At 42.8% G+C, this 24,907-nt stretch overlaps 1 protein-coding gene and 1 long non-coding RNA gene across 2 annotated transcripts; both read left to right on the forward strand.

The window, feature by feature from the left end:
• Positions 1-391: 391 nt before the first annotated feature.
• On the forward strand, positions 392-3,972 carry LOC109748843 (uncharacterized). The gene is made up of 5 exons (XR_002229440.4): positions 392-688; positions 1,316-1,373; positions 2,501-2,652; positions 2,944-3,043; positions 3,773-3,972. It is a non-coding gene; the product is annotated as an uncharacterized lncRNA (long non-coding RNA).
• A 17,454-nt stretch (positions 3,973-21,426) lies between these two features.
• LOC123497516 (uncharacterized) lies at positions 21,427-24,609 on the forward strand. Its single transcript, XM_073495859.1, has 4 exons — positions 21,427-21,474; positions 22,395-22,467; positions 23,343-23,920; positions 24,079-24,609. The coding sequence occupies exons 1-4, from the start codon at positions 21,427-21,429 to the stop codon at positions 24,607-24,609; spliced, it is 1,230 nt and encodes a 409-aa protein (XP_073351960.1).
• The last annotated feature ends 298 nt before the right edge of the window (positions 24,610-24,907 follow it).

Below are 24,907 nucleotides of genomic sequence, written 5' to 3' on the forward strand. Positions count from 1 at the left end.
TTCAAATCACATAGTTTTTTTAGGAACCAAATCACATAGTTAAGACCCCCGGTGTACAACCTTCCACATATTTATTTACAGTTTTCCAAAAAAACTACATGAAAAATACCACATCATAGTGTGTATGTAAGATTTACATTTTGTAATAATCATTTGCTATTTATTTCGAATTAAAGTGGAAATTAAATTATGAAAATAAACCATCTCCCCAACGAAAAAACTCTCTCCCTCCACCCAAATATCATTTCCCCCCCCCACTTCTCTAAATTTTTCCGCATCCACCCTGTGTCCCCACCCGTCAAGGACCCAGCCAATTTTCCTCCCTTCTATTTCACCTGCGAAGAGCCACCGCCTACCCCGCATTTTCTTCTCCCCCGATTTAACGGGTTCTCTTCTCCCCACGACTGCAGCCCCGATTACAGCGATCGCGACGGTGGATCGGGGGAGGCCGCCCCACCGGCTGAGCTCCTATCCACGCCAACATCCTACCCCGCGAGAAGCCGGCCCTCTTCTCCCCCCAATTGCAGCGACCGGCTACGGAAGATTGGAGCAGGCCGCCCCACCGCAGCACCGCCGAACATAGATCTGCCGCATCAACCCGCCCTGCGAGCACCCGACTCTCTTCTCCCCTGCGATCGGCGACGTGTCTCTGTGATTTCCTCATCCCGCCACCCCTTGATGTTCAATGGTTAGGGTTCATGCATACTACTCATCTTCCCGCCCTTCTCTGTAATTAGGATTTTCCACAGCCTGCTATGGTAAAAAGTCTGAGCCTCCTACTAGATAACTTTAGTTGATATCCTATTGATAGGTTTGTGCAAAACTACAGTAGTGAACCTGGTTTTGCGTTCGCTGCAACTGCTATGGTAAAAAAAGGCCTGAATTTGAATATATGCTACTGCAATCAGTTAGGCATTACGCAAAATTCAGTTAACTATCAGATGCACGACCTTAGTTGAGAGATCTCTTTACGGCATGTCTAGTTCATCCTACAAAACAAATCAACATGCTTTAATTTCGCCCCATAGGGATTTGAACTAGGCTCCAAGGAGTCGCTAGTGCTCCCAATAACCGATGGGCTATTGCCCAGTCCTGATACAAAGGGGTATGATAGAGCCCCTGATCAACTGTGTCTAAGGAGAATGACGTGCCTAAATTCTATTGCAGTAAATCAGTGAATTATCAGTTGTGTAATTAAGATTAATGATTTTGAAATTTTGCTTAACAAGAGTTCTTTTTGTACTCACATTCTTTGCCCTTGTTACCTTTTGTAATCAGTGGTTTGACAATGTCATCTTTTTTGCATTTTTATCAGGTTCCACTATATCCTGCTTCACACTTACAGAATGAAAACTGATGGTGAGAATATCAGAGTAAGATTTTTAATGGTTCTCATATCTTTCACAGCTTTATTAACTATTTACATTGTATATATAAATTAAATATATGTAATCATGATGGCAGTTCGGATGCCGTATTACAGATGCTGTTTGTTTGGTATGTGCTTGTATGGATACTCTTGCATACAGAAAATTATATGTTAGTGTGAAGATGATGTTCATGGGCTTTCCCAGATTAGAATTTTGGTGTTTGTATATTTGAGTAGGCACAGGTACTGTGAAGATTTGAATTTTTGCCAGACACCATGGCATGTTAGGATGGTCGATGTACATTTCATTGGGTCTTATGATCCATTATCATCGATTACACTTGCATGATTTCCAGTGCAGAGACGCAGGAATTAGTCACTAGTGACATACCTTTCTGTAGACAATATTTGCATGGCTGCCTATGGTTACTGTAAATTTATTTGTTCCTTTTGGATTGTTCTGTTCCTCATATGTCGACACTTCAAGCTGGTACGACTTTTCCTTTATTTTTTCCTTGAGGAATCATGGTATCTTGGTGAAAAAATGATTCAATGGTAGTTAAATTCATGGAAATTGGGAGATGCATTGCATGTTTCGAAAAATAAGCTTTGACCAACATTCAATTTTCCTTTAGATGCATAATCTTAAACTTCAGTCTGTGACTGTATCCTGACATACTAAACTAGTAAAATCAAGCTGATTGTTAACTTGCTACATAAAGGTCTAGCTGTAAGTGGAGTGTCCACTCCTTGAATAAGCTGCTCCTAGTTTAGAAACATAGAGCACCGTCCATTGAGGCTTAGTTTTGAAAGAGTATAGTAAACTTTCTGGTTTTCTGAACTATGCCAGCACCTACAGTAATGTTATTATTTTTGTTGTTTTTTGTTCTGAACTTCCTGGTCTTGTTTTTCTAGGCTTGTTGGCTGCTTCTCCTTGACAGTGACGCGGTTACATCCTGCATGTTGCTTGCTTCACTTGTTACATCACAACGCATGAAATCTTCATTTTCTTATTATGTAATCTGACATGAACTGCTTGTTAGCAGTGTCGCATGTTTAACATTATTTTACACAATCTAGGTCTTTTGGCAATTCATTCAGTTCACTCCCTGTCATCTTGTCCAGCTTCAGTTACTAAAATCATGCCACCAGTTCTGGAGACTGAGAGGGCAAGCAGGGCATATCTTGCGGAACGGAAAATAAAGGGTGAGGCGTATTTGAAAGAAAGGGGAGGAAGGAAAGGAGATGAAGAGGAGGCCGCTCTTCCTATGTCGAAAGCAATGGTAATATATCGTGTGAACATACATCTTCAATAATATGTACTTAATTGTGATTAAGTGGCTTTAATTCTGCATTGCTCGTATCATGCGTATGTCACTGTGCACTATAAGTATAACAAATAACTAACTAAATATTGATTCATAGTTTCTGTTCCTCCACTCTTTTACTCTCGTACTAAGTAATCTAGATAATGATTTTTCTGTTCGCTACATTCCTATTTGAACTACTGTCGACATTGCATAAGTGAATGTTGACTCGCTGCCTTGTTTTACCTAACGTGTTTGACCCAGCAGGCACCTGAAGGTCTCGGAGCTCTTCTTCATCAGTAGAAATCCGAGTTCTAGAAGAAAGAATTGAATAGAAGGATAGAGAGGCAAAAGATGCAAATGCTAGGTACTTGCCTTGTTTCTCTTTGTGTTTTTTTTGTTCTGTTTGCCTCCTTTTGTGTGCACAGTGCACTCATGATATTGAAAAAAACAAATGTGTGTGAATAAGACTTCATCTTCAGGTCTTCTATTGAAACTTGCACTAAGGAGTGCTATGTTGTTCATGTATGGGTTGATCCATATCCAATCGTCCAAACTAACATAAAAAATGTTGTAATGACAAATATGGTTTGTTGCTGCTGCAACACGAAGGCATGGGAATAACATTTTAGCTTTTTTAATCCAGATATCAATATGTGTTTTTAGCAGAATGATGTAGGCTGGTAGAGTTTGAACTAAAAAAATTGTTGTGCTAGCATAGTTGCTTCATGTAACTTGGGTTGCTAAAATCTAGCACTTGGTTATACTCCCTTCGTTTCTATATATAAGTCTTTATAGAAATTTTAATACGAACTACATATATATATGTATATAAACATATTTTAGGGTGTAGATTCACTCATTTTGCTCTGTATGTAGTCCGTATTGGAGTCTCTAAAAAGACTTATATTTAGTAGAGGGAGTACATGTTGTTGAACCGTTATATGTTATTCTTGCTTGCCTCACATTTAATAATGAACTCATATTCATAATTTGACCGCTTGTAAGCTTCTTACTCGTACTCTTAGACCTTGTTATCTTGTATGTTTTTATATCATTAAGATGAAACACACTGTTGTGTTTCATCAATTTATAGGCACAAGGACGAGTTACCCGTGAGACTTGAAGCACAAGACATAGCATTTGAAGAGATGTAGAGGAAAGCATCAAGAAGAATTGGAAGTTGTGAAGAAGAGCCAACAAGAGAAGAATGAAGCTTGGGAAAAGAAGCAACATGAGACGGATAACCTGATTGGTATTCTCTGAAGTGCTCAAGCAACTCAGCAAGCAAGTTAGCCCAAACTTGATGGTGCATGAAGGCCATCCTTTTGTGATAGAAAGATAGTTGCTGAATCATACATTGCAATAATTAGGACAACACATGTGATCTTTCAGTTATGAAAATATTACTTTTATCTTGTCTATTGTCGTGTCAAACTTGAGTCAGTGTTATTTTTATTATCACTTCTACTTGGTGGATGATTTGGCTGAGACGATTGAATGTATAATATGATTTGTCTTTCATTTCAATGATAATGTGACTTCACTCTTATCTTATTTGCAATATAGTAGATTTGATAATTTGTTGTAAATTATTTGAAATAAAAGAAATATATTTTGATGATGTCATTTTCATCAATAATGAAAGTAGCGACGCTAGTAGTGGTATAATCTGCTTGGTGTTGACATGGCATGAAGTCAGTGGCGTTGCTCCGTCATTGAATATAGTACAATATGGCATATTTGCTCCTAACATGTGACATTAATTGACTGTCACGGAAATAGCATGTTGTTGACGTTCTAGAAAACGTCACTGATGGTCCCAATTCCAGTGACATTTTTTTGCGCACGACGTCACTAGGAGTAATCTGTGACGGGGATTCCGTGACGATGCTTGTGACGCCCATAAAACGTCACTCAATGGTAATTTGTGACGTTATTAGCTATTTGATGACATATTTTGGCACGTCACAGTAGGCCTGATCTCTTGTAGTGATATATAAAGGAGGGGAGGAGGATGCCGGCCACCAAGGGGCGTGCCAAGGGGGGAAGTTCTACTAGGACTCCACTCCTAGTAGGGTTCGACCCCCCTTTTTTTCCTTTCTCATGGAGGGGAAAGAGGGAAGGAGAGGGAGAGGGAGAGGGCCCCCCCCTATCCCTTGTCCAATTCGGACTCCCTTGGGGGGCACCCTGCGGGCTCCCCTCTCTTTCTCCCCTATGGCCCATGAAGGCCCATTACTTCCCGGGGGGGGGGGGGGTCCGGTAACCCCTCGATACCCCGATAAATATCCGAAACTTCCCGAAACCATTCCGGTGTCCGAATACCTTCGTCCAATATATCAATCTTTACCTCTCGACCATTTAGAGACTCCTCGTCATGTCCGTGATCTCATCCGGGACTCCGAACAACCTTCGGTCACCAAAACACATAACTCATAATACAAATCGTCATTGAACGTTAAGCGTGCGGGCCCTACGGGTTCGAGAACTATGTAGACATGACCGAGACACATCTCTGGTCAATAACCACTAGCAGAACCTGGATGCTCATATTGGTTCTGACATATTCTACGAAGATCTTTATCGGTCAAACTGCATGACAACATATGTCATTCCCTTTGTCATCGGTATGTTACTTGCCCGAGATTCGATCGTCGGTATCTTCATACCTAGTTCAATCTCGTTACCGGCAAGTCTCTTTACTCGTTTCGTAATGCATCATCCCGTAACTAACTCATTAGTCACATTGCTTGCAAGGATTATCATGATGTGCATTACCGAGAGGGCCCAGAGATACCTCTCCGATACTCGGAGTGACAAATCCTAGTCTCGATCTATGCCAACCCAACAAAAACCTTCAGAGACACCTGTAGAGCATCTTTATAATCACCCAGTTACATTGTGACGTTTGATAGCACACAAGGTGTTCCTCCGATATTCGGGAGTTGCATAATCTCATAGTCAAAGGAATATGTATAAGTCATGGAGAAAGCAATAGCAATAAAACTGAACGATCATTATGCTAAGCTAACGGATGGGTCTTTTCCATCACATCATTCTCCTAATGATGTGATCCTGTTCATCAAATGACAACACATGTCTATGGTCAAGAAACTTAACCATCTTTGATTAACGCGCTAGTCTAGTAGAGGCATACTAGGGACGCAAAGTTTTGTCTATGTATTCACACATGTATCAACTCTCCGGTTAATACAATTCTAGCATGAATAATAAACATTTATCATTATATAAGGAAATATAAATAACAACTTTATTATTGCCTCTAGGGCATATTTCCTTCAATATGTACCCGGTACCCTCCGGAACACTTCTGCCGTCTGAATACCATCGCCCTATATATCAATCTTTACCTCTCCACAGTTTCGAGACTCCTCGTCATGTTCGTGATCTCGTCCGGGACTCCGAACAACGTTCGGTCACCAAATCACACAACTAATACAATATTATATCATCATCGAACGTTAAGCGTGCGGACCCTACGGGTTTGAGAACTATGTCGACATGACCGAGACACCTCTCCGGTCAATAACCAATAGCGGAACCAGGATGCCCATATTGGATCCTACATATTCTACGAAGATCTTTATCGGTCGAACCATTATGACAACATACGTAATTCCCTTTGTCCATCGGTATGTTACTTGCCCGAGATTCGATCGTCGGTATCTCTATACCTAGTTCAATCTCATTACCAGCAAGTCTCTTTACTCGTTCCATAATACATCACCTTGTGACTAACTCCTTAGTCGTTTGCTTGCAAGCTTATGATGTGTATTACCGAGAAGGCGCAGAGATACCTCTCCGATACTCGGAGTGACAAATCCCAATCTCGATCTATGCCAACTCAACAAACACCTTCGGAGATACCTGTAGAGCATCTTTATAATAACCCAGTTACATTGTGATGTTTGATAGCACACAAGGCATTCCTCCGGTATCCGGGAGTTGCATAATCTCATAGTTGAAGGAATATGTATTTGACATGAAGAAAGCAATAGCAATAAACTGAATGATCATTATGCTAAGCTAATGGATGGGTCTTGTCCACCACATCATTCTCCCAATGATGTGATCCCGTTATCAAATGACAACACATGTCCATGGTTAGGAAATCTTAACCATCTTTGATCAACGAGCTAGTCTAGTAGAGGCTCACTAGGGACACGGTATTTGTTTATGTATTCACACATGCATTTAAGTTTCCGATCAATACAATTCTAGCATGAATAATAAAACTTTATCATGAATAAGTAAATATAAAAATTACAACTTAATTATTGCCTCTAGTGCATATTTCCTTCACCTATGGCACTCATTGGTCCATATCCGATTTTTGGTAACTATTTAACTGCTATATGCACTATTGTAGGTTACTTTACCTGTCTATATGGGCACCTCGGTGAGGTATTCCTGAAGGTTGAGAGAGTTGACAAGAACCATCTCTCCAACATGAAGAACATTGAGCAGTACAGGCTGTGATGAGAGCTCGCCACCTAGATGAAGACGGTAACAAGATGATCAAGATTTTTGCTTGCAAGATCAATATGGTTCGGGACGAGTACTTTTGGGTAAGAAACATCATTACTTTCTACTACTTGCATCAGCAGTCGCTTACTCCTCTTATTCGTCATATGGTGTATTATGTATAAGTAGGTACGGCAACCATGGATCGTAATCGCGGCGTTGGCGGACATGCGGCGCGACCCTACGTGGAAAGCATGACACATTGTAAAAAAGGAGGACCGACTACGGATAAAGGGTTTGTCACACATCTAGGTGAGCCTCAACCTGGCAGCTCTCCACCAAAAAATTGTATGTGCAACTCAAAGGTCAATTTTGTCTCTAGGTTCGTCTATGTTTATTAATCATGATTCTTTCTCTTGCAGGCGAGACAACAGCCTGGGCACATAACCATAGGGGAAACAGGGGCGAGGGGTATTGCGGCAACTCAACCAAGAAGAATATGGATATGTGCATATCTTTGTATCAGGAGAAGTACGTTGACAAGGCTGATCCGTAGGACCAGACTCCCGGTTAGGAGTTGGTGGTGAGGGCAGAAGGTGGGAAGAAGAGTGAGCGCCACCTCATTTGCAATGGCGCAATGATAAGTCTCCAACGTATCTATAATTTTTGATTGTTCCACGCTATTATATTATATGTTTGGATGTTTTATATGCATTAATATGCTATTTTATATTATTTTTGGGACTAACCTATTAACCTAGAGCCCAGTACCAGTTCCTGTTTTTTCCCTGTTTTTGAGTTTCGTAGAAAAGGAATACCAAACGGAGTCCAAACGGAATAAAACTTTCGCGATGATCTTTCTTGGACCAAAAGGAAACCAGGAGAATTGGAGATGAAGTCGGCGGAGACACGAGGCCGCCACAAGGACGGAGGGCGCGCCCAGGGGGTAGGGCGCGCTCCCACCCTTGTGGGCCCCTTGTGTGTCTCCTGGCCTAATTCTTTCACCTATATATACTCTTATATGCCCAAACCACCAGAGGCATCCACAAAAAGACTTTTCCACTGCTGCAACCTTCTGTACCCGTGGGATCTCATCTAGGGGCCTTTTTCGGCGTCCTACCGGAGGGGGATTCGATCACGGAGGGCTTCTACATCAACACCATTGCCCTTCCGATGAAGCGTGAGAAGTTTACCTCAGACCTACGGGTCCATACCAAGTAGCTAGATGGCTTCTTCTCTCTCTTTGATTCTCAATACCATGTTCTCCTCGATGTTCTTGGAGATCTATTCGATGTAATACTTTTTTGCGGTGTGTTTGCCAAGATCCGATGAATTGTGGATTTATGATCAGCTTATCTATGAATATTATTTGAATCTTCTCTGAATTCTTTTATGCATGATTTGATATCTTTGCAAGTCTCTTCAAACTATCGATTTGGTTTGGCCAACTAGATTGGTTTTTCTTGCAATTGGAGAAGTGCTTAGCTTTGGGTTCAATCTTGCGGTGTCCTTTCCCAGTGACAGTAGGGGCAGCAAGGCACGTATTGTATTGATGCCATCGAGGATAAAAAGATGGCGTTTTCATAATATTGCTTGAGTTAATTCCTCTACATCATGTCATCTTTCTTAATGCGTTACTCTGTTCTTCATGAACTTAATACTCTAGATGCAGGCAGGAGTTGGTCGATGTGTGGAGTAATAGTAGTAGATGCAGAATCATTTCGGTCTAGTTGACACGGACGTGATGCCTATATTCATGATCATTGCCTTAGATATCGTCATAACTTTGCGCTTTTCTACCAATTGCTCGGCAGTAATTTGTTCACCCACAGTATTACTTTCTATCTTGACAGAAGCCTCTAGTGAAACCTATGGCCCCCGGGTCTATTTTCCATCATACAATCTTCTACATTCCAATCTATGAGTTTCCGATCTACTATTTTGCAATCTTTTACTTTCCAATCTATAAAACAAAAATACCAAAAATATTTAGTTTACCGTTTATCTATCTCTATTAGATCTCACTTTTGCGAGTAACCGTGAAGGGATTGACAACCCCTTATCGCATTGGGTGCAAGTTTGGCATTTGTTTGGGCCGGTATTCGGTTACTTGCATGTTGTCTCCTACTGGATTGATACCTTAGTTCTCAAAACTGAGGGAAATACTTGCTCTACTTTGCTGCACCACCCTTTCCTCTTCAATGGAAAACCAACGCAAGCTCAAGAAGTAGAAGGAAGAATTTCTGGCGTCGTTGCCGGGGAGATCTACACCAAGTCACGACATACCAAGTACCCATCCTAAACTCTCATCTCTTGCATTACATTATTCTCCATTCGCCTCTTGTTTTCCTCTCCCCCACTTCTAAAACGATTTTTGAAAAGTTTGCCTTTTCTTCGCCCCTCTTCCGTTCCTCTTCTTCGTTTGTTGTTGGTGTGCTTGCGTGTTGGATTGCTTTCTTTGTCACGATGACTCAAGAGAATACCAAATTGTGTGTCTTTTCCAACACCAATAATAATGATTTTATTAGTACTCTAATGGATCCCGCTACTAATGCGGAATCTTGTGAAATTAATGCCGCTTTGCTGAATCTTGTTATGAAAGATCAATTTTCTCGCGTTCCTAGTGAGGATGGCGCATCCCATCTAAACAATTTCGTTGATTTATGTGATATGCAAAAGAAGAAAGATGTGGATAATGATATTGTTAAATTGAAGCTATTTTCGTTCTCACTACGAGACCGTGCTAAAACTTGGTTTTCATCTTTGCCTAAAAATAGTATTGATTCATGGAATAAGTGCAAAGATGCTTTTATTTCCAAGTATTTTTCTCCCTTTAAGATCATCTCCCTTAGGAATGACATTATGAATTTTAAACAACTTGATCATGAGCATGTTGCAAAATCGTGGGAGAGAATGAAATTGATGATACGAAATTGCCCTACTCATGGTTTGAATTTGTGGATGATTATATAAAAAATTTATGCCGGATTGAATTTTGCTTCCAGAAATATTTTTGATTTGGCCGCGGGAGGCACTGTTATGGAATTTACTCTAGGAGAAGCTACTAAACTTCTAGATAATATTATGGTTACTTATTCTCAATGGCATACCGAAAAAATTTCCACTAGTAAAAAGGTGCATGCAATTGAGGAGATTAATGTTTTGAGAGGAAAGATGGATGAATTTATGAAATTGTTTGCTAGCAAGAGTGTTTCTTTGGATCCCAACGATATGCCTTTATCCACTTTGATTGAAAATAATAATGAATCTATGGATGTGAATTTTATTGGTAGAAACAATTTTGGTAATAACGCGTATAGAGGCAATTTTAATCCTAGGCCGTTTCCTAGTAATTCCTCTAATAATTATGGAAATTCCTACAACAATTCTTATGGAAGTTATGATGCCCTATGAATTTGAGAATAGTGTTAAAGAATTTATGAGTTTGAAAAAGAATTTCAATGCTTTGATTGAAGAAAAGTTGCTTAAGATTGATGATTTGGCTAGGAACGTGGATATAATTTCTCTTGATGCTGATTCTTTTAAACTTAGATCTATTCCACCAAAGCATGATATCAATGAGTCTCTCAAGGCTATGATAATTTCCATTGATGAGTGCAAATAAAGAACCGCTAAGATGCGTGCTAAAAAAGATTGGTTTGTACAAACGTGTTCTTCTAGTTTCCGTGAAAATAATGATGAAGATCTAAAAGTGATTGATGTGACTCCTATTATTTTTGTTCTCCAATGTATATCTTGATAAAGATGGGACTGGAGATGAGTCAACTTTAGTTAGAAGGCATCCCAAGGATTCAGAGTTTTTAGATCTTGATGCAAAAATTGATAAAAGTGGGATTGGAGAGGTCAAAACTTTAAGTAGCAATGAACCCACTCTTTCGGATTTCAAGGAATTTAATTATGATAATTTTTATTTAAAAGATTGTATTTCCTTGTTGCAATCCGTGTTGAATTCTCCTCATGCTTATAAACAAAACAAAGCTTTTATTAAACATATCGTCGATGCTCTGATGCAATCTTTTGAAGAAAAGCTTGAATTGGAGGTTTCTATTCCTAGAAAACTTTATGATGAGTGGGAACCTACTATTAAGATTAAGATTAAACATTATGAATGTCATGCTTTGTGTTATTTGGGTGCTAGTGTTTCCACAATTCCAAAAACTTTATGTGATGTGTTAGGTTTCTGTGAATTTGATGATTGTTCTTTAAATTTGCATCTTGTGGATTCCACTATTAAGAAACCTATGGGAAGGATAAATGATGTTCTTATTGTTGCAAATAGGAATTATGTTCCCGTATTTCATTGTTCTTGATATAGATTGCAATCCTACATGTCCTATTATTCTTGGTAGAGCTTTCCTTAGAATGATTGGTGCAATTATTGATATGAAAGAAGGAAAAATTTCCAAGAAAGAAAATTGAATTGCCTTATGAATCTATTATGAGAGCCACTTATGGATTGCATGCCGAAGATGATAACACTTAGATCTATTCGTGTTTTATGCCTAGCTAAGGGCGTTAAACAATAGCTCTTGTTGGGAGGCAACCCAATTTTATTTTTGTTTTTGATTTTTAGGTTCTGTTTTGCAATAAATAATTCATATAGCCTCTGGTTAGATTAGATTTTATGTTAAATTAGTGTTTGTGCCAAGTAAGACCTTTGGGATAGCTTACGGTGATAGTTGATTTGATCTTGTTGAGAAACAGAAACTTTTGTGTGACAGCTTGGTTTTTGCCCTTTTCCTTTTTGCTTGATTTTCATTGGATTTAGTTTTGAAATTTGGAGTTTTGAATCTTTTCATATGGACTTAACCACTTGGGTACCCTTTGGCTTTCACCTAAGTGCCCCATTTCCCTCTCTAACTATCATTCCCTCTCTGGTCCACCTCAAAATAATAATTGGAATATTTTTCTTTAATGAAAAATATTCATTTCCCTCTCTAAAACCCTAGCTAGCTCAATGTGCTCCAAAGCAACCCCAATTTTTCTTGCCCACAAAAATCTGAGAAAAATCCCAATTATTCTTTGAACCCTAGGACACCTTCCTGAGCAAAAATATTTCATCACTTTTTGGAATATTTTTGCTATAGAAAATATTTTCTGTTCTGGACAGAAATGGTAGTTTCTACAGCAACTACCAATTTACTTGCTCCATTGTGGCTGAGTTTTCTTGTGCATCATCACCTTAGTAGATGCTTGCTAGCCTCCAAAGCCCAGCCCCCAAATCCCAGTAGTTTGACCACAGTAAGCTCTCAAAGTTACTGATGAGAAACTTACTAGACTTGTGAAATCTTTTCTACTGCGTCTGGGTCCAAACAAAAGTGTGCTAATCTTCAAAACTACCACAAACAACAAGCCAGACATGAACTTTGGACGTAGGTCGGCCTGAGGGAAAAGTTCACGCGGTGACCACGCGTGTACATGATGCCAACCTGCTTGTCGTCGCGCTCTGAGTGCCACCGAGCGCTCTGTTTCACACGTGCTCGCTTCCCCAACTGCCGAAGCGTGCCAAACCTCACCACCATCTTCGTCCAAACCCCCTTAACTCTCCCCTGGCACTCACCGACGCCGGAGCTCGCCGCAACGAGCATGGGTGCAGTCCGGCCAACGCAACAGTGCGATCTGTACTGTGCTCGTCGCCTTCCCCTCGACCATGTGCTCGTCCCCGTTCGCCCATAGTCCCCATGTCAGCTGCGTCGCCTTCTCCCCCTCTCACTGACGCCGCTCGTCGCCGGGCGCCGTGTCCAGGTGTCCACCGGCGGAGCCCGAACCCCCCTCGATGCTCGCCTATAATGGAGCCTCCCCAGCCTCCTCGAGCACCATCCTCCACTCCCACACATTCCACAACCTCGTAGAGAACCGTAGCCCGGCCAGGCAGGCCGCGGGCCGCCGTCCCCTAGCTCAAGCTCGCCGGCGATCCCCTCGAGTTGTCGCGGTAACTCCAGCCCCTCCCTGGCCTGGGCAACCCTTCCAGAGCCTCGACCACTCTTCGGTGATGCCGTTCCGCCCAGTTGGAGCCCCTGGAGTCGCCTCTGTTCGCCGTCGTCTTCGTCTCCGGCGATCTCCACTCTCTGCCTCCGCTAGAGAGGTCGATTCCGACGCTGTCCGACCACCCCTATCTACTCTACGGGTACGGGCAGGTGCGCCTCCGTCTCCTCTCTCGATCCCTCCCTCTCGTTTTGGCGAAGGAGCCCTCGCCGCCGGCGTGAGCACTGGCGAAGCCGCGCCGCTCTCTCTTTCCGTCTCCCCCTCCACCTAACCTGACTAGAGGGGGTTCCGCTAGTTAGCCACTCAGTACGTGCGCGAAGCGATACGAGTGGTGGCCCCCCGAGGCTTTACGCCTTCGACGTCACCCCCAGTCTATTTTATTTAAATTCAAATTCATATATTTTCGAAAGAGCTTCAAACAGCCAAAACTCTTCAACCATAAGTCCAAATGAATTGATTCTTTTTGCATTGTGTTCTTTGTACAGAAATCTAGCAGCTCACCAAAAATAAAATTTTTCTATGCTGTTTAGATTTTCTGGAGAATTTCAGAAGGGTTCTTGATATTTTCTTCTTGTGTTTAAAATTATTTTCAGAGGGTGAGGCTTGTCTTGAGGATCACCAGGAGGCTTGTGAACATCATTTGCACTAAGGCAAGCAACAACAACATTTTCATGGTGCCATTACAACATTTGTGATTTTCTTACTTGAATGAATGATTTAATCCATGCATATAAATCATTATTATATTCTGTTAGTTGCTTGTTTTAGTTAATATGCTTGATTTACAGAAAGTTTGAAGCTAACTTAGTTGGTAAAGAAACTAGGATTTATTTATTTATGATGAAAAAAATAATATGACTATGGATATGAGTAATTATTTGGAGTTATTTTCTTGCATGGGAAAGATAATAAAATTTGGTAGAAAAGATTCTGTTTAAAGTAAGGTTTAATCCTAACCAGAGAAGTGTCATGAGTTGTTGATGTTTATGCTTAGTGTTGATATAGTTGACTCGGTCATCTCCGTTAATATATGATGCATATGTTAGTGTTGCATTTCATGGCATACTATGACACCGGTTATTTTCACTTTAAGTTGAACCTGCTAATAACTCAATTTGAATATATCGTTGACCCAGTCATGGTGCCACTGAATCGGGTTTTTCCCAGTGCAACCACATTTTCCTTTATGGGAATGCCTTCATTCGGTCCGTTGTCATGCCTCTGGTCGGTGCCTCCAATGAGGGAAGGTTGTGGGCATGCGGTACCCTGGCCCGGTAAGCAGACATAACCTTGTGTGCCCGTTGTTGAGATTATGGTACCGGGTCCCCGTGTGGGATCGTTTATGTTTTGGCCACGACGATGGTCGTTGTGTCTTTGGTAGACACGGGGCCACCTAGGAGTAGCCCGATGGGGAGTGAGTCGGAGTGGCCGAGAGAGTGTCATGGCAATGGAGGGGTTTCGTCGGAATGCCGTTGGTCCACCCGAATGGGAGTGCGAAGCCATGGGTTTCGTGGTGTGGGTATAGTGCGCTACCTCTGCAGAGTGTAATAATCTATCGATAGCCGAGTCCACGGTTACGGACACACTCGGAAGTAGGTCACACCATGGGTCAACGTATAATAAACTTTGCACACTAAGTCATGAACTTTGCACTGTTGATGATGGCGGGAAGGCCATCGAGATGTTTGAGACTAAGTATTGGTCGTGGTTGTGATGCCGGAAGGATCACGAGATATCCCTAGTTAAGACCACGAGGGTGGTACGTTTGTGATCCAAGAGCGATCACAGTTGGTAAGCCAGTCCGAGGGACTTTTATCTCAAAAGCATGATCACAGCATGTTGATATATTGTTGCACTATGATTAATTGGTTAATTATCATGATATTGTTTGTCATTATGTTTATGCTTGTTGTGAGCTTGCAAGTACATTCAATGTACTGACCTGTCGTGTCATGCCAGATTTCAGGAAAGTCTCATTGGAAATGAGTGCTGTCCGAGTCTAGATCGTGTCCATATCGGTGTCCCTGTGCTATGGAGTTTCCTCTACGACGTTGTTCCGCTGCCGCGTAGTTGATATGATCGAGGCCCCTTTATGTTCACTAAATAATGTACATATTATTCAGCTGCACCGTGTGTGCCGCTTGGCCTCGCCACCTGTTGTAATATAAACTATGATCCGCTAGCATCAATAAAGCGGTTGTTTTCTGTACCAAGATGTTGTGTGTTGCCAGAAGACATGGTCTCTGGGCTGGCAATGCATGGTAAACCGGTCGCTCTGAGCCGGGGTGCCACATTTTGCGCCCAGGAAAATTATTTTCATAATTCACAGAAGAGTGGTCTTAAGTTGATTCTTTTGCAGAATATTAATAATTAAATTGTTCAGTTCTTCCTAATTTTTAAGAATTTTTGGAGTTACATAAGTATTCGAGATTTCCAGATTGCTACAGACTGTTCTGTTTTTGACAGATTCTATTTTCTATGTGTTGTTTGCTTATTTTGATGAATCTATGTGTAATATCGGGGGGTATAAACCATGGAAAAGTTGGAATATGCAGACTAAGGCATAGCCTAGCACTACTGGAATCAGCAGATTTGCCGTCTGCCGACTCTTTGCCGTCAGCTAGCGGACGGCAAAGGAAGGCTTTGCCATCAGCCACCAGAAAGCGGACGGCAAAGAGGCAGCAGACGACAAAGGTAGGATTTGCCGTCAGCCATATCTTTGCCGTCTGCTAGCGGACGGCAAAAAGGGTTTGCCGTCTGCTAGCTGACGACAAAGAGGGTTGGTGGCGGGCTTACGAGGACGACCTAACGGCCAGTTTCTTTGCCGTCTGCTGGCGGACGGCAAAAATTCTTTGCCGTCCGCCGGCAGACGGCAAAGAGAAAGCACACCACGCAGATCGATTACACGGATCGATGACATGGCATGATCTGCTCCACACATGCATCTCCACAACGCAAAACTGATGCGGCCCATCCCACGCCCCCACCACCCACTCTCTCTTTCTTATTCTCCTGAGAGCCACCCCACCACCATCCGTCTCCCTTCTCTCTCGTACGCCTCTGCTCTAGACCCAGAACACCGCCCCCCGCTCCCCGTCTCCCGTCGCCCCAGCCGGCCGCCGTCCCCGGCCCTCGTCGCCCCCTTCCGGCCACCACCTCGCTCGCCTGCGCAGGCCCCTTCTCTCTTCACCCCCGACGCCGCCGTGCCCGGCCCCGTTTGCCACCGCCGGCCCCGGCCCCCGTCGCCTCCTTCCAGCCACCACCTCGCCCGCCGGCGTCGGCCCCTTCTGTCTTCGCCCCCGACGCAGCCCTTCCCCGTCCCCGTTTTCCCCCACCGCCCCCTCGAGCAGTGGCGGCCTGTGGCAGCTCTTCCCGCAACGAAGGGTGCTGGGTGCTGGCCCTCATCGAAGGGCAGGGTCACGACCGGATCCAGCGCCCGAATGAGCGTGGTGAGCTCCGGCACAGCCGCGGGCGGATGGAGCTCCTCGTTAAATCAAATCTCTTGTAATATGTTCGTGTATACTGTAGTGCTTGTGGGTACTATATTGTGAAATTCATTCGTCGATTCTTCGGACAAGTGTTGATGGTATTGTAGTGTTTATCGTCGTCCGTTCGTTCCTCGTTGGCTTGTATTGTTGGAGTACTCCTCGCCGGACGCTGGACACGCCGAACGCAGGACGCCGGACAGGCTGCTCGCCAAACGTTTTTTTAAATATTTACTAAGTTCTTTGCCGGCCGTGATTTTACGAGGCAGACGACAAATGTTGCGTTTGGCAGACGGCAAAGGGGAGGGCATCTTTGCCATCCGCTGGCGGATGACAAAGATGATTTTATCTTTGCCGTCCGCCAGCAGACAGCAAAGTGCTCTTTGCCGTAGCTTATTCAACTGGACCTGTTGCCATCTGCTGGCTGATGGCAAAGGCATTTGCCGTCAGCCATGGCAGATGGCAAAGTGCCTGATTCTTGTAGTGTAGTGGTGGGAAGGGGCTGATGCCTTCCCACCCACCCAAGTTCAAGGCATGGTACTTGCAATTTGGGTTTGTTGCACCAATTATACTTTAGGGGTTCCCTTACAGTCTTTCTATCAAAAAAAAAGTTGGAATACATTAGATACTGCTCCAATATAAATAAAGAATGAGTTCTCAACAGTACCAAAAGTGGTGATTTATTTTCTTATAGTAACGGAGCTTATGAGATTTTCTGTTGAGTTTTGTGTTGTGAAGTTTTCAAGTTTTGGGTAAGGATTTGATGGTCTATGGAATAAGGAGTGGCAAGAGCCTAAGCATGGGGATGCCCAAGGCACCCCAAGGTAATATTCTAGGAAAATCAAGAGCCTAAGCATGGGGATGCCCCGGAAGGCATCCCCTATTTCGTCTTCGTCTATCGGTAACTTTACTTGAGGCCATAGTTTTATTCACCACATGATATGTGTTTTGCTTGGAGCGTCTTGTATGATTTGAGTCCTTACTTTTTAGTTTGCCACAATCATCTTTGCTGTACACACCTTTTGAGATAGACATGCATGAATCGTAATTTATTAGAATACTCTCCGTGCCTCACTTATATCTTTTGAGCTAGGCAATTTTGCTCTAGTGTTTCACTTACATCTTTTTAGAGCACGGCGGTGGCTTTATTTTATAGAAATTGATGAACTCTCATGCTTCACTTATATTATTTTGAGAGTCCTTAAAACAACATGGTAATTTGATTTGGTTATAAATTTAGTCCTAATATGATAGGCATCCAAGAGGGATATAATAAAAACTTTCATATAAAGTGCATTGAATACTATGAGAAGTTTGATTCCTTATAATTGTTTGAAGATGGTGATATTAGAGTCATGCTAGTGAGTAGTTGTTAATTTGAGAAATACTTGTGTTAAGGTTTGTGAGTCCCGTAGCATGCACGTATGGTGAACCGTTATGTAACGAAGTTGGAGCATGAGATATTTTTTGATTGTTTTCCTTACGAGTGGCGGTCGGGGACGAGCGATGGTCTTTTCCTACCAATCTATCCCCCTAGGAGCATGCGCGTAGTACTTTGTTTTGGTGACTAATTTGCAATAAGTATGTGATTTATTTATGACTAACGTTGAGTCCATGGATTATACGCACTCTCACCCTTCTACGTTTGCTAGCCTCTCTAGTGTCGCGCAATTTTCGCCGATACCATATACCTTCCTCATAACAGCCACCATACCTACCTATTATGGCATTTCCATAGACACTCCGAGATATATTGCAATGCAACTTTCCACCGTTCCGTTTGTTATGACACGCATCATCATTGTCATATTGCTTTGCATGATCATGCATTTGACATCATTTTTGTGGCAAAGCCACATTTCATCATTTCACATCCCGGTACACCGCGGGAGGCATTCATATAGAGTCATATTTTGTTCTAGTATCGAGTTGTAATTTTTGAGTTGTAAGTAAATAGAAGTATGATGATTTTCATTATTAGAGCATTGTCCTATGTGAGGAAAAAAAGATAAAAGAAAGAAAAAAAGAGAAATAAAACAAAAAGGAGAAGAAAGAAAGAAAAAAAAGAAAAAAAGAAGAAAGAAAAAAAGAAAAATGAGAGAAAAAGAGAGAAGGGGCAATGTTACTATCCTTTTTCCATACTTGTGCTTCAAAGTAGCACCATGATCTTCATGATAGCGACTCTCCTATGTTGTCACTTTCATATACTAGTGGGAATTTTTCATTATAGAGCTTGGCTTATATATTCCAACGATGGGCTTCCTCAAATTTCCCTAGGTCTTCATGAGCAAGCAAGTTGGATGCACACCCACTTAGTTTTCTTTTTTGAGCTTTCATAAACTTATAGCTCTAGTGCATCCGTTGCATGGAAATCCCTACTCTCTCACGATATCTATTGATGGGCATCTCCATAGACCGTTGATACGCCTAGTTGATATGAGACTATCACCCTCTTTTTGTCTTCTCCAGAACCACCTTCTATTCGACCTATAGTGCTATGTCCATGGCGCACGCTCATGTATTGCGTGAAAGTTGAAAAGGTTTGAGAACGTTAAAAGTATGAAACAATTGCTGGGCTTGTCATCGGGGTTGTGCATGATTTGTATTTTGTGTGATGAAAATGGAGCATAGACAGACTATATGATTTTGTAGGGATAAGCTTTCTTTGGCCATGTTATTTTGAGAAGACATAATTATCTTGTTAGTATGCTTGAAGTATTATTGTTTTTATGTCAATATTAAACTTTTGTTTTGAATCATATGGATCTGAACATTCATGCCAAAATAAAGAAATTACATGGATAAATATGTTAGGTAGCATTCCACATCAAAAATTCTGTTTTTATCATTTACCTACTCGAGGACGAGTAGGAATTAAGCTTGGGGATGCTTGATACGTCTCCAACGTATCTATAATTTTTGATTGTTCCATGCTATTATATTATCTGTTCTGGATGCTTTATATGCATTAATATGCTATTTTATATTATTTTTGTGACTAACCTATTAACCTAGAGCCCAGTGCCAGTTCTTGTTTTTTCCTTGTTTTTGAATTTCGCAGAAAAGGAATACCAAACGGAGTCCAAACGGAGTAAAACTTTTGCGATGATCTTTCTTGGACCAAAAGAAAACCAGAAGACTTGGAGATAAAGTCGGAGGAGCCACGAGGCGGCCAAAAGGACGGATGGCGCGCCTAGGGGGTAGAGCACGCTCCCCACCCTTGTGGGCCCCTCGTGCGTCTCCTGACCTAATTCTTTCGCCTATATATACTCTTATATGCCTAAACCACCAGAGGCATCCAGAAAAAGACTTTTCCACCGCCGCAACCTTCTATACCCGTGAGATCCCATCTAGGGGCCTTTTTCGGCGTCCTGGCGGAGGGGGATTCGATCATGGATGGCTTCTACATCAAGAACATTGCCCTTCCGATGAAGCGTGAGTAGTTTACCTCAGATCTATGGGTCCATAGCTAGTAGTTAGATGGCTCCTTCTCTCTCTTTGATTCTCAATACCATGTTCTCCTCGATGTTCTTGGAGATCTATTCAATGTAATACTTTTTTCGGTGTGTTTGCCGAGATCTGATGAATTGTGGATTTATGATCAACTTATCTATGAATATTATTTGAATCTTCTCTGAATTCTTTTATGCATGATTTGATATCTTTGCAAGTCACTTCGAACTATCAATTTGGTTTGACCAACTAGATTGGTTTTTCTAGCATTGGGAGAAGTGCTTAGCTTTGGGTTCAATCTTGCGGTGTCCTTTCCCGGTGACAGTAGGGGCAGCAGGGCACGTATTGTATTGCTGCCATCAAGGATAAAAAGATGGGGTTTCATCATATTGCTTGAGTTAATTCCTCTACATCATATCATCTTTCATAATGCGTTTCTCTGTTCTTCATGAACTTAATACTCTAGATGCAGGCAGGAGTCGATTCGTGTGTGGAGTAATAGTAGTAGATGCAGAATCGTTTCGGTCTACTTGACACGGACGTGATGCCTGTATTCATGATCATTGCCTTAGATATCATCATAACTTTGCGCTTTTCTATCAATTGCTCGACAGTAATTTGTTCACCGACCGTATTATTTTCTATCTTGAGAGAAGCCTCTAGTGAAACCTATGGCCCCCGGATCTATTTTCCATCATACAATCTTCTACTTTCCAATCTACGAGTTTCCGATCTACTATTTTGCAATCTTTTACTTTCCAATCTATAAGACAAAAATACCAAAAATATTTACTTTACCGTTTATCTATCTCTATCTTATCTCACTTTTGCGAGTAACTTTAAAGGGATTGACAACCCCTTATCGTGTTGGGTGCAAGTTTGGTGTTTGTTTCTGCAGGTATTTGGTGACTTGTGTGTTGTCTCCTACTGGATTGATACCTTGGTTCTCAAAACTGAGGGAAATACTTGCTCTACTTTGCTGCATCACCCTTTACTCTTCAAGGAAAAACCAACACAAGCTCAAGAAGTAGCACGCAATCGCCACCTCCTCCGATGTCAAGCTTTATCAGATCCAGGCACAAAGAACAAGCCCAAGTCCCTCCATCAGGGGTCGTCCGATGACTCATTTGTGTGAGATTGCATGGCTGCAGGTTTGTATCTTTCATACTCATGTCTTTTACATTATCTTGTTATAACCTATATTTGAGACTGCAATGACATATTTAGGTAATGTTCGAAGCATAAAAAGCTGCACGGGCCACAAATATGGAAGAATGAAGGAGGAAAAGGGAGGACGTCGAGGCTGTGATGCACAGGCGCCATGGCTGCAGGAAGTGGCGGCATGAGAGATGTGCAAGCCGGAGTCAACGTTAGTACTTTCATAGAACAGCCACCAATATTAACCGACTGACCATTGTGATGCAATGCTAACAAATAAATATGTAGACATTTCATCAAAGACTTGAGGCTATGAAGAATGCCACTCCACCCCCTCCCCCCACCCCCTCTACTCACTAGGCGTAGAGCTCGTGACATCGGAGATGATCTTCATAACGGAGAGGTCGTGTCGACAAATTTTATGATGCTTGTCTATGAAATATCAATGTTATTAGGTCACTATGCTTGTGTCGGTGAATTTCTAGGTTGTTATCTAACTTGCTATGTGACATGTGAACTTTGTATGGTAATTGAGTCGTTGCTAGTTTGTGTGGATTATGTGTGATGTATGAATATGCTAGTTGACTATATGGATATAAAAAATGTTTTCCAATGAGGTCTTAACAGGTAGTAAATTACTAAAATTACTCATGGGGGCTTTTGCTGAGTACTGAGCTCAATAAATTTCCCTGTTACTGAGTATCCTACTCAATAGCTGTGATGCGTGACTCTGTCCACCCACTCCAGCAAGTGTTTTGCTGAGCTTCAAGTGTCGTAACTCGGCAAAGTTTTTCCACAGCTAAAAGATGTAAATAAAGATGTTTTCCGAGAGTCACGGCACTCGGGAAAGTGGGCCACATGGCGGAACCAGGAAATATCTTTGCAGCTACACTGGGTACTTCCGTAGGGGACTCGGAAAACTGTTTCTACACATGAAAAGTTGATTTTACAACTAGTTGCAGAGTCCTTGAGGAATTGCACTTGGTAAACGTGCCACCATCGTCAGGGAGCCGTCAAACTGAAATTGTCGTGTACGTGACTCCTCGTTGCCGATTGCCATATCACGAGTTCTCAGGAAAAAAAACCATATTAATCGAGTATTATTTTGTTTACCGGGCATTATTCTGACAGCTCTCGTCGGAAGGAAGCTCTCGTCGGAAGGAAGCCCTCGCCGAGTACACACTACTGCCGAGTCTTGTTCTCGGTAAAGGGATGTTGTGTCATGAGCCTGTGAACGGAACTCGGCAAAGACCTTGGCACTCAGTGAACACTAATTTTCTGTTAGCGTTATTTACTATCTCTAACAGGTGACTATTCGCCAGTTCTTAGTACTTATTAGGGTCCTATATGTCTTTTTAGTTTGAGTTCTCATATGTTTCCTCATAGTTTAACCAATCTTATGACTTTATTTTTTGCCTTCAAGTATAGTTGTCTTTCAAAGTTACCACACTATCCTGTGTTTTCTCCTAGCAGAACGATGGCCAGCTACAAGGTTTGAAACTACATTTGCTAGTAGTTATTCGTTAGTATACTGAAGCTGTCATTGGCCCGTCATTTGGGTATCGTGGATGGTCCAATAAGGCTATAGCGCACCTATAGGTAGTTGTTTTACAAAAACCATTGGTATTTTGGATGATTCACGTGGCCGGATCCACTAGTCCAGCTATACACTGATCTTAATCTCGACAACAGGAGAGTCCATTGTACACATAATGTAATTTTGTATGTTTGTGCAAACACATGCACCTTTAATTTGCTGGTGTCTAGAATATGATTTCCACTAGATCCAGGCCAGATAACCAGGATCCAACGACTCATTGTTTGTTTAAGGTTGGCCCATTTGTCTTACGCTTGAGAGGGGCCTTAGTGTGAGCAAACACAACATTCACTGAGTGGACGCACGCTTCCTTATAAACCCTAAGACTAAAAGCCAGGTTCCATAGCATCTACTACTACTACTACAAAGATTGAGTTCGTCACCCACTGATCGAGGTAAAGAATTCGACTACATGCATCGTTCTCTCATTAATTCTAATTCTAATTCTGCTGTGTCTCATGTATGTATCGATGTTGCAACAGCTTCTGGGTCAGTGGCTACGTACGGACGGATGCTCATGGACGACATGGACGACTCACTCCTGTTCATGCAGTGGGCGGTGAGCACGCTGCAGCATGAGGAGGCTCAAGGAGGAGCCGACGAGAACAGGGCTGGTTCCTCATGCCTCCAGGCGCTCCGCGATTCCTCGGAGCCCGCGGAAGCACAGGACAGGCAGAGCTCCGGCGCCGATACCCGCCACCGTGGGGGGCTCATCAGCCCATCCCCTGATGCGGCCATGCAGCAAGGCAGCAATTCCACGTTCACGTCTTTCCCGGCCTCGGGCGGCATGAGCAGTACCGGCGCCACCAACACCCACTCCGCCACCAACACCCACTCCATGAGCTGGAACTTCAACGCGGCACAGCCGTCCAGCGTTGGCGGTGGCACACAGGCCGCCAGAGCACCGCTTCGTTCCGGCGTGTCACAGCCGACGAGGAGGGCCGCCGCAAGGAAAGTCGGCGCTTGCGCGCAAGACCACATCAGGGCGGAGCGGAAGCGCCGGGAGAAGACGAACCAGCGCTTCATCGAGCTCTCCGCCGTCATCCCCGGCCTCAAGAAGGTCGCTGACTTCCCCGTGTTTTTCCACGTGTCCGAATATTTCTTTAGGAAATGCATAGTTTTTCTTTTTTTCGCTCGTGGGGTCTAATGCTTAGTTAATCTGTTAATGTCCTCGCAAAAAGATCTGTTAATGTGTTTATTGCAATTTGGGTCCATCAGATGGACAAGGGAACGATTCTTAGCAACGCAACGAGATATGTGAAACAGCTCCAAGAGAAGGTCAAGTCCCTGGAGGTGGCCGGCGGCAGCCATAGGAGCGTTGAGACCGTGGTGCTGGTCAGGGAGCCGAGCCGCCATACCGCGCCGAACAGCAATGAGGGGTCCAGTTTGTTCTACTCGGCAGCCCAGACGCCGGCGAGCAGCCAGCGGCTGCCCGAGATAGAGGCAAAGCTTTCAGAAAACAAGGTGATGTTGAGGATCCTCTGTGAAATAAATGGAAAGGGTGTTGTCGCCAGGGTTCTTGCGGAGTTGGAGGAGTTCCACCTTTGCATCGTCCACAATAATGTGATGCCATTCACGGAATCCACCGTGATTATAACCACCATGGCAAAGGCAAGTTTTCATCATTACTTTTATGATGGTACCTTGAAAAGAGGGCGGGGTATTTGTGTGATTTTATCAAGACGAATAGAGTCGTCCAAGTTTATAAGGGATGCTAGGCCAAAACCTCACAATGGCATGATTGATTAGCTACAATCATGCAAAACTCTAACAATGAACAAGCAATTATGAACCAAAACGAGACTCCACCACCAATTCCAAACCAACCATCGAGAGCCGAAAAGACCTAGGGATAGTGTGAAGAAGCTATTCGACAACACCTTCAAGGAAAAAATAGCTTCTCATGGGTGTTAATGTATCGGCACACACAACGCCACCACCCCAGCGAACATTAGGGAGACTAGACTGCCCAGAGGCCCCTTGGACCCCCATAACTAGGACGAATAGACGAATGCATTTTTTTGCCACCTGGATGGATTCCTCTCAA

This window comes from Aegilops tauschii, chromosome 3, assembly GCF_002575655.3.
Source record: "Aegilops tauschii subsp. strangulata cultivar AL8/78 chromosome 3, Aet v6.0, whole genome shotgun sequence".
In the NCBI taxonomy this organism is placed as follows: Eukaryota; Viridiplantae; Streptophyta; class Magnoliopsida; order Poales; family Poaceae; genus Aegilops; species Aegilops tauschii.

Bases quoted from the DNA above. Each gene is read 5' to 3' on its own strand.
- LOC123497516 (XM_073495859.1), top strand. From the start codon at position 21,427: ATGGCTGCAGGAAGTGGCGGCATGAGAGATGTGCAAGCCGGAGTCAAC. The intron at 21,475-22,394 runs GTTAGTACTTTC...TTATTCTGACAG, and splicing joins ATGTGCAAGCCGGAGTCAAC to CTCTCGTCGGAAGGAAGCTC. The intron at 23,921-24,078 runs GTCGCTGACTTC...TGGGTCCATCAG, and splicing joins TCATCCCCGGCCTCAAGAAG to ATGGACAAGGGAACGATTCT.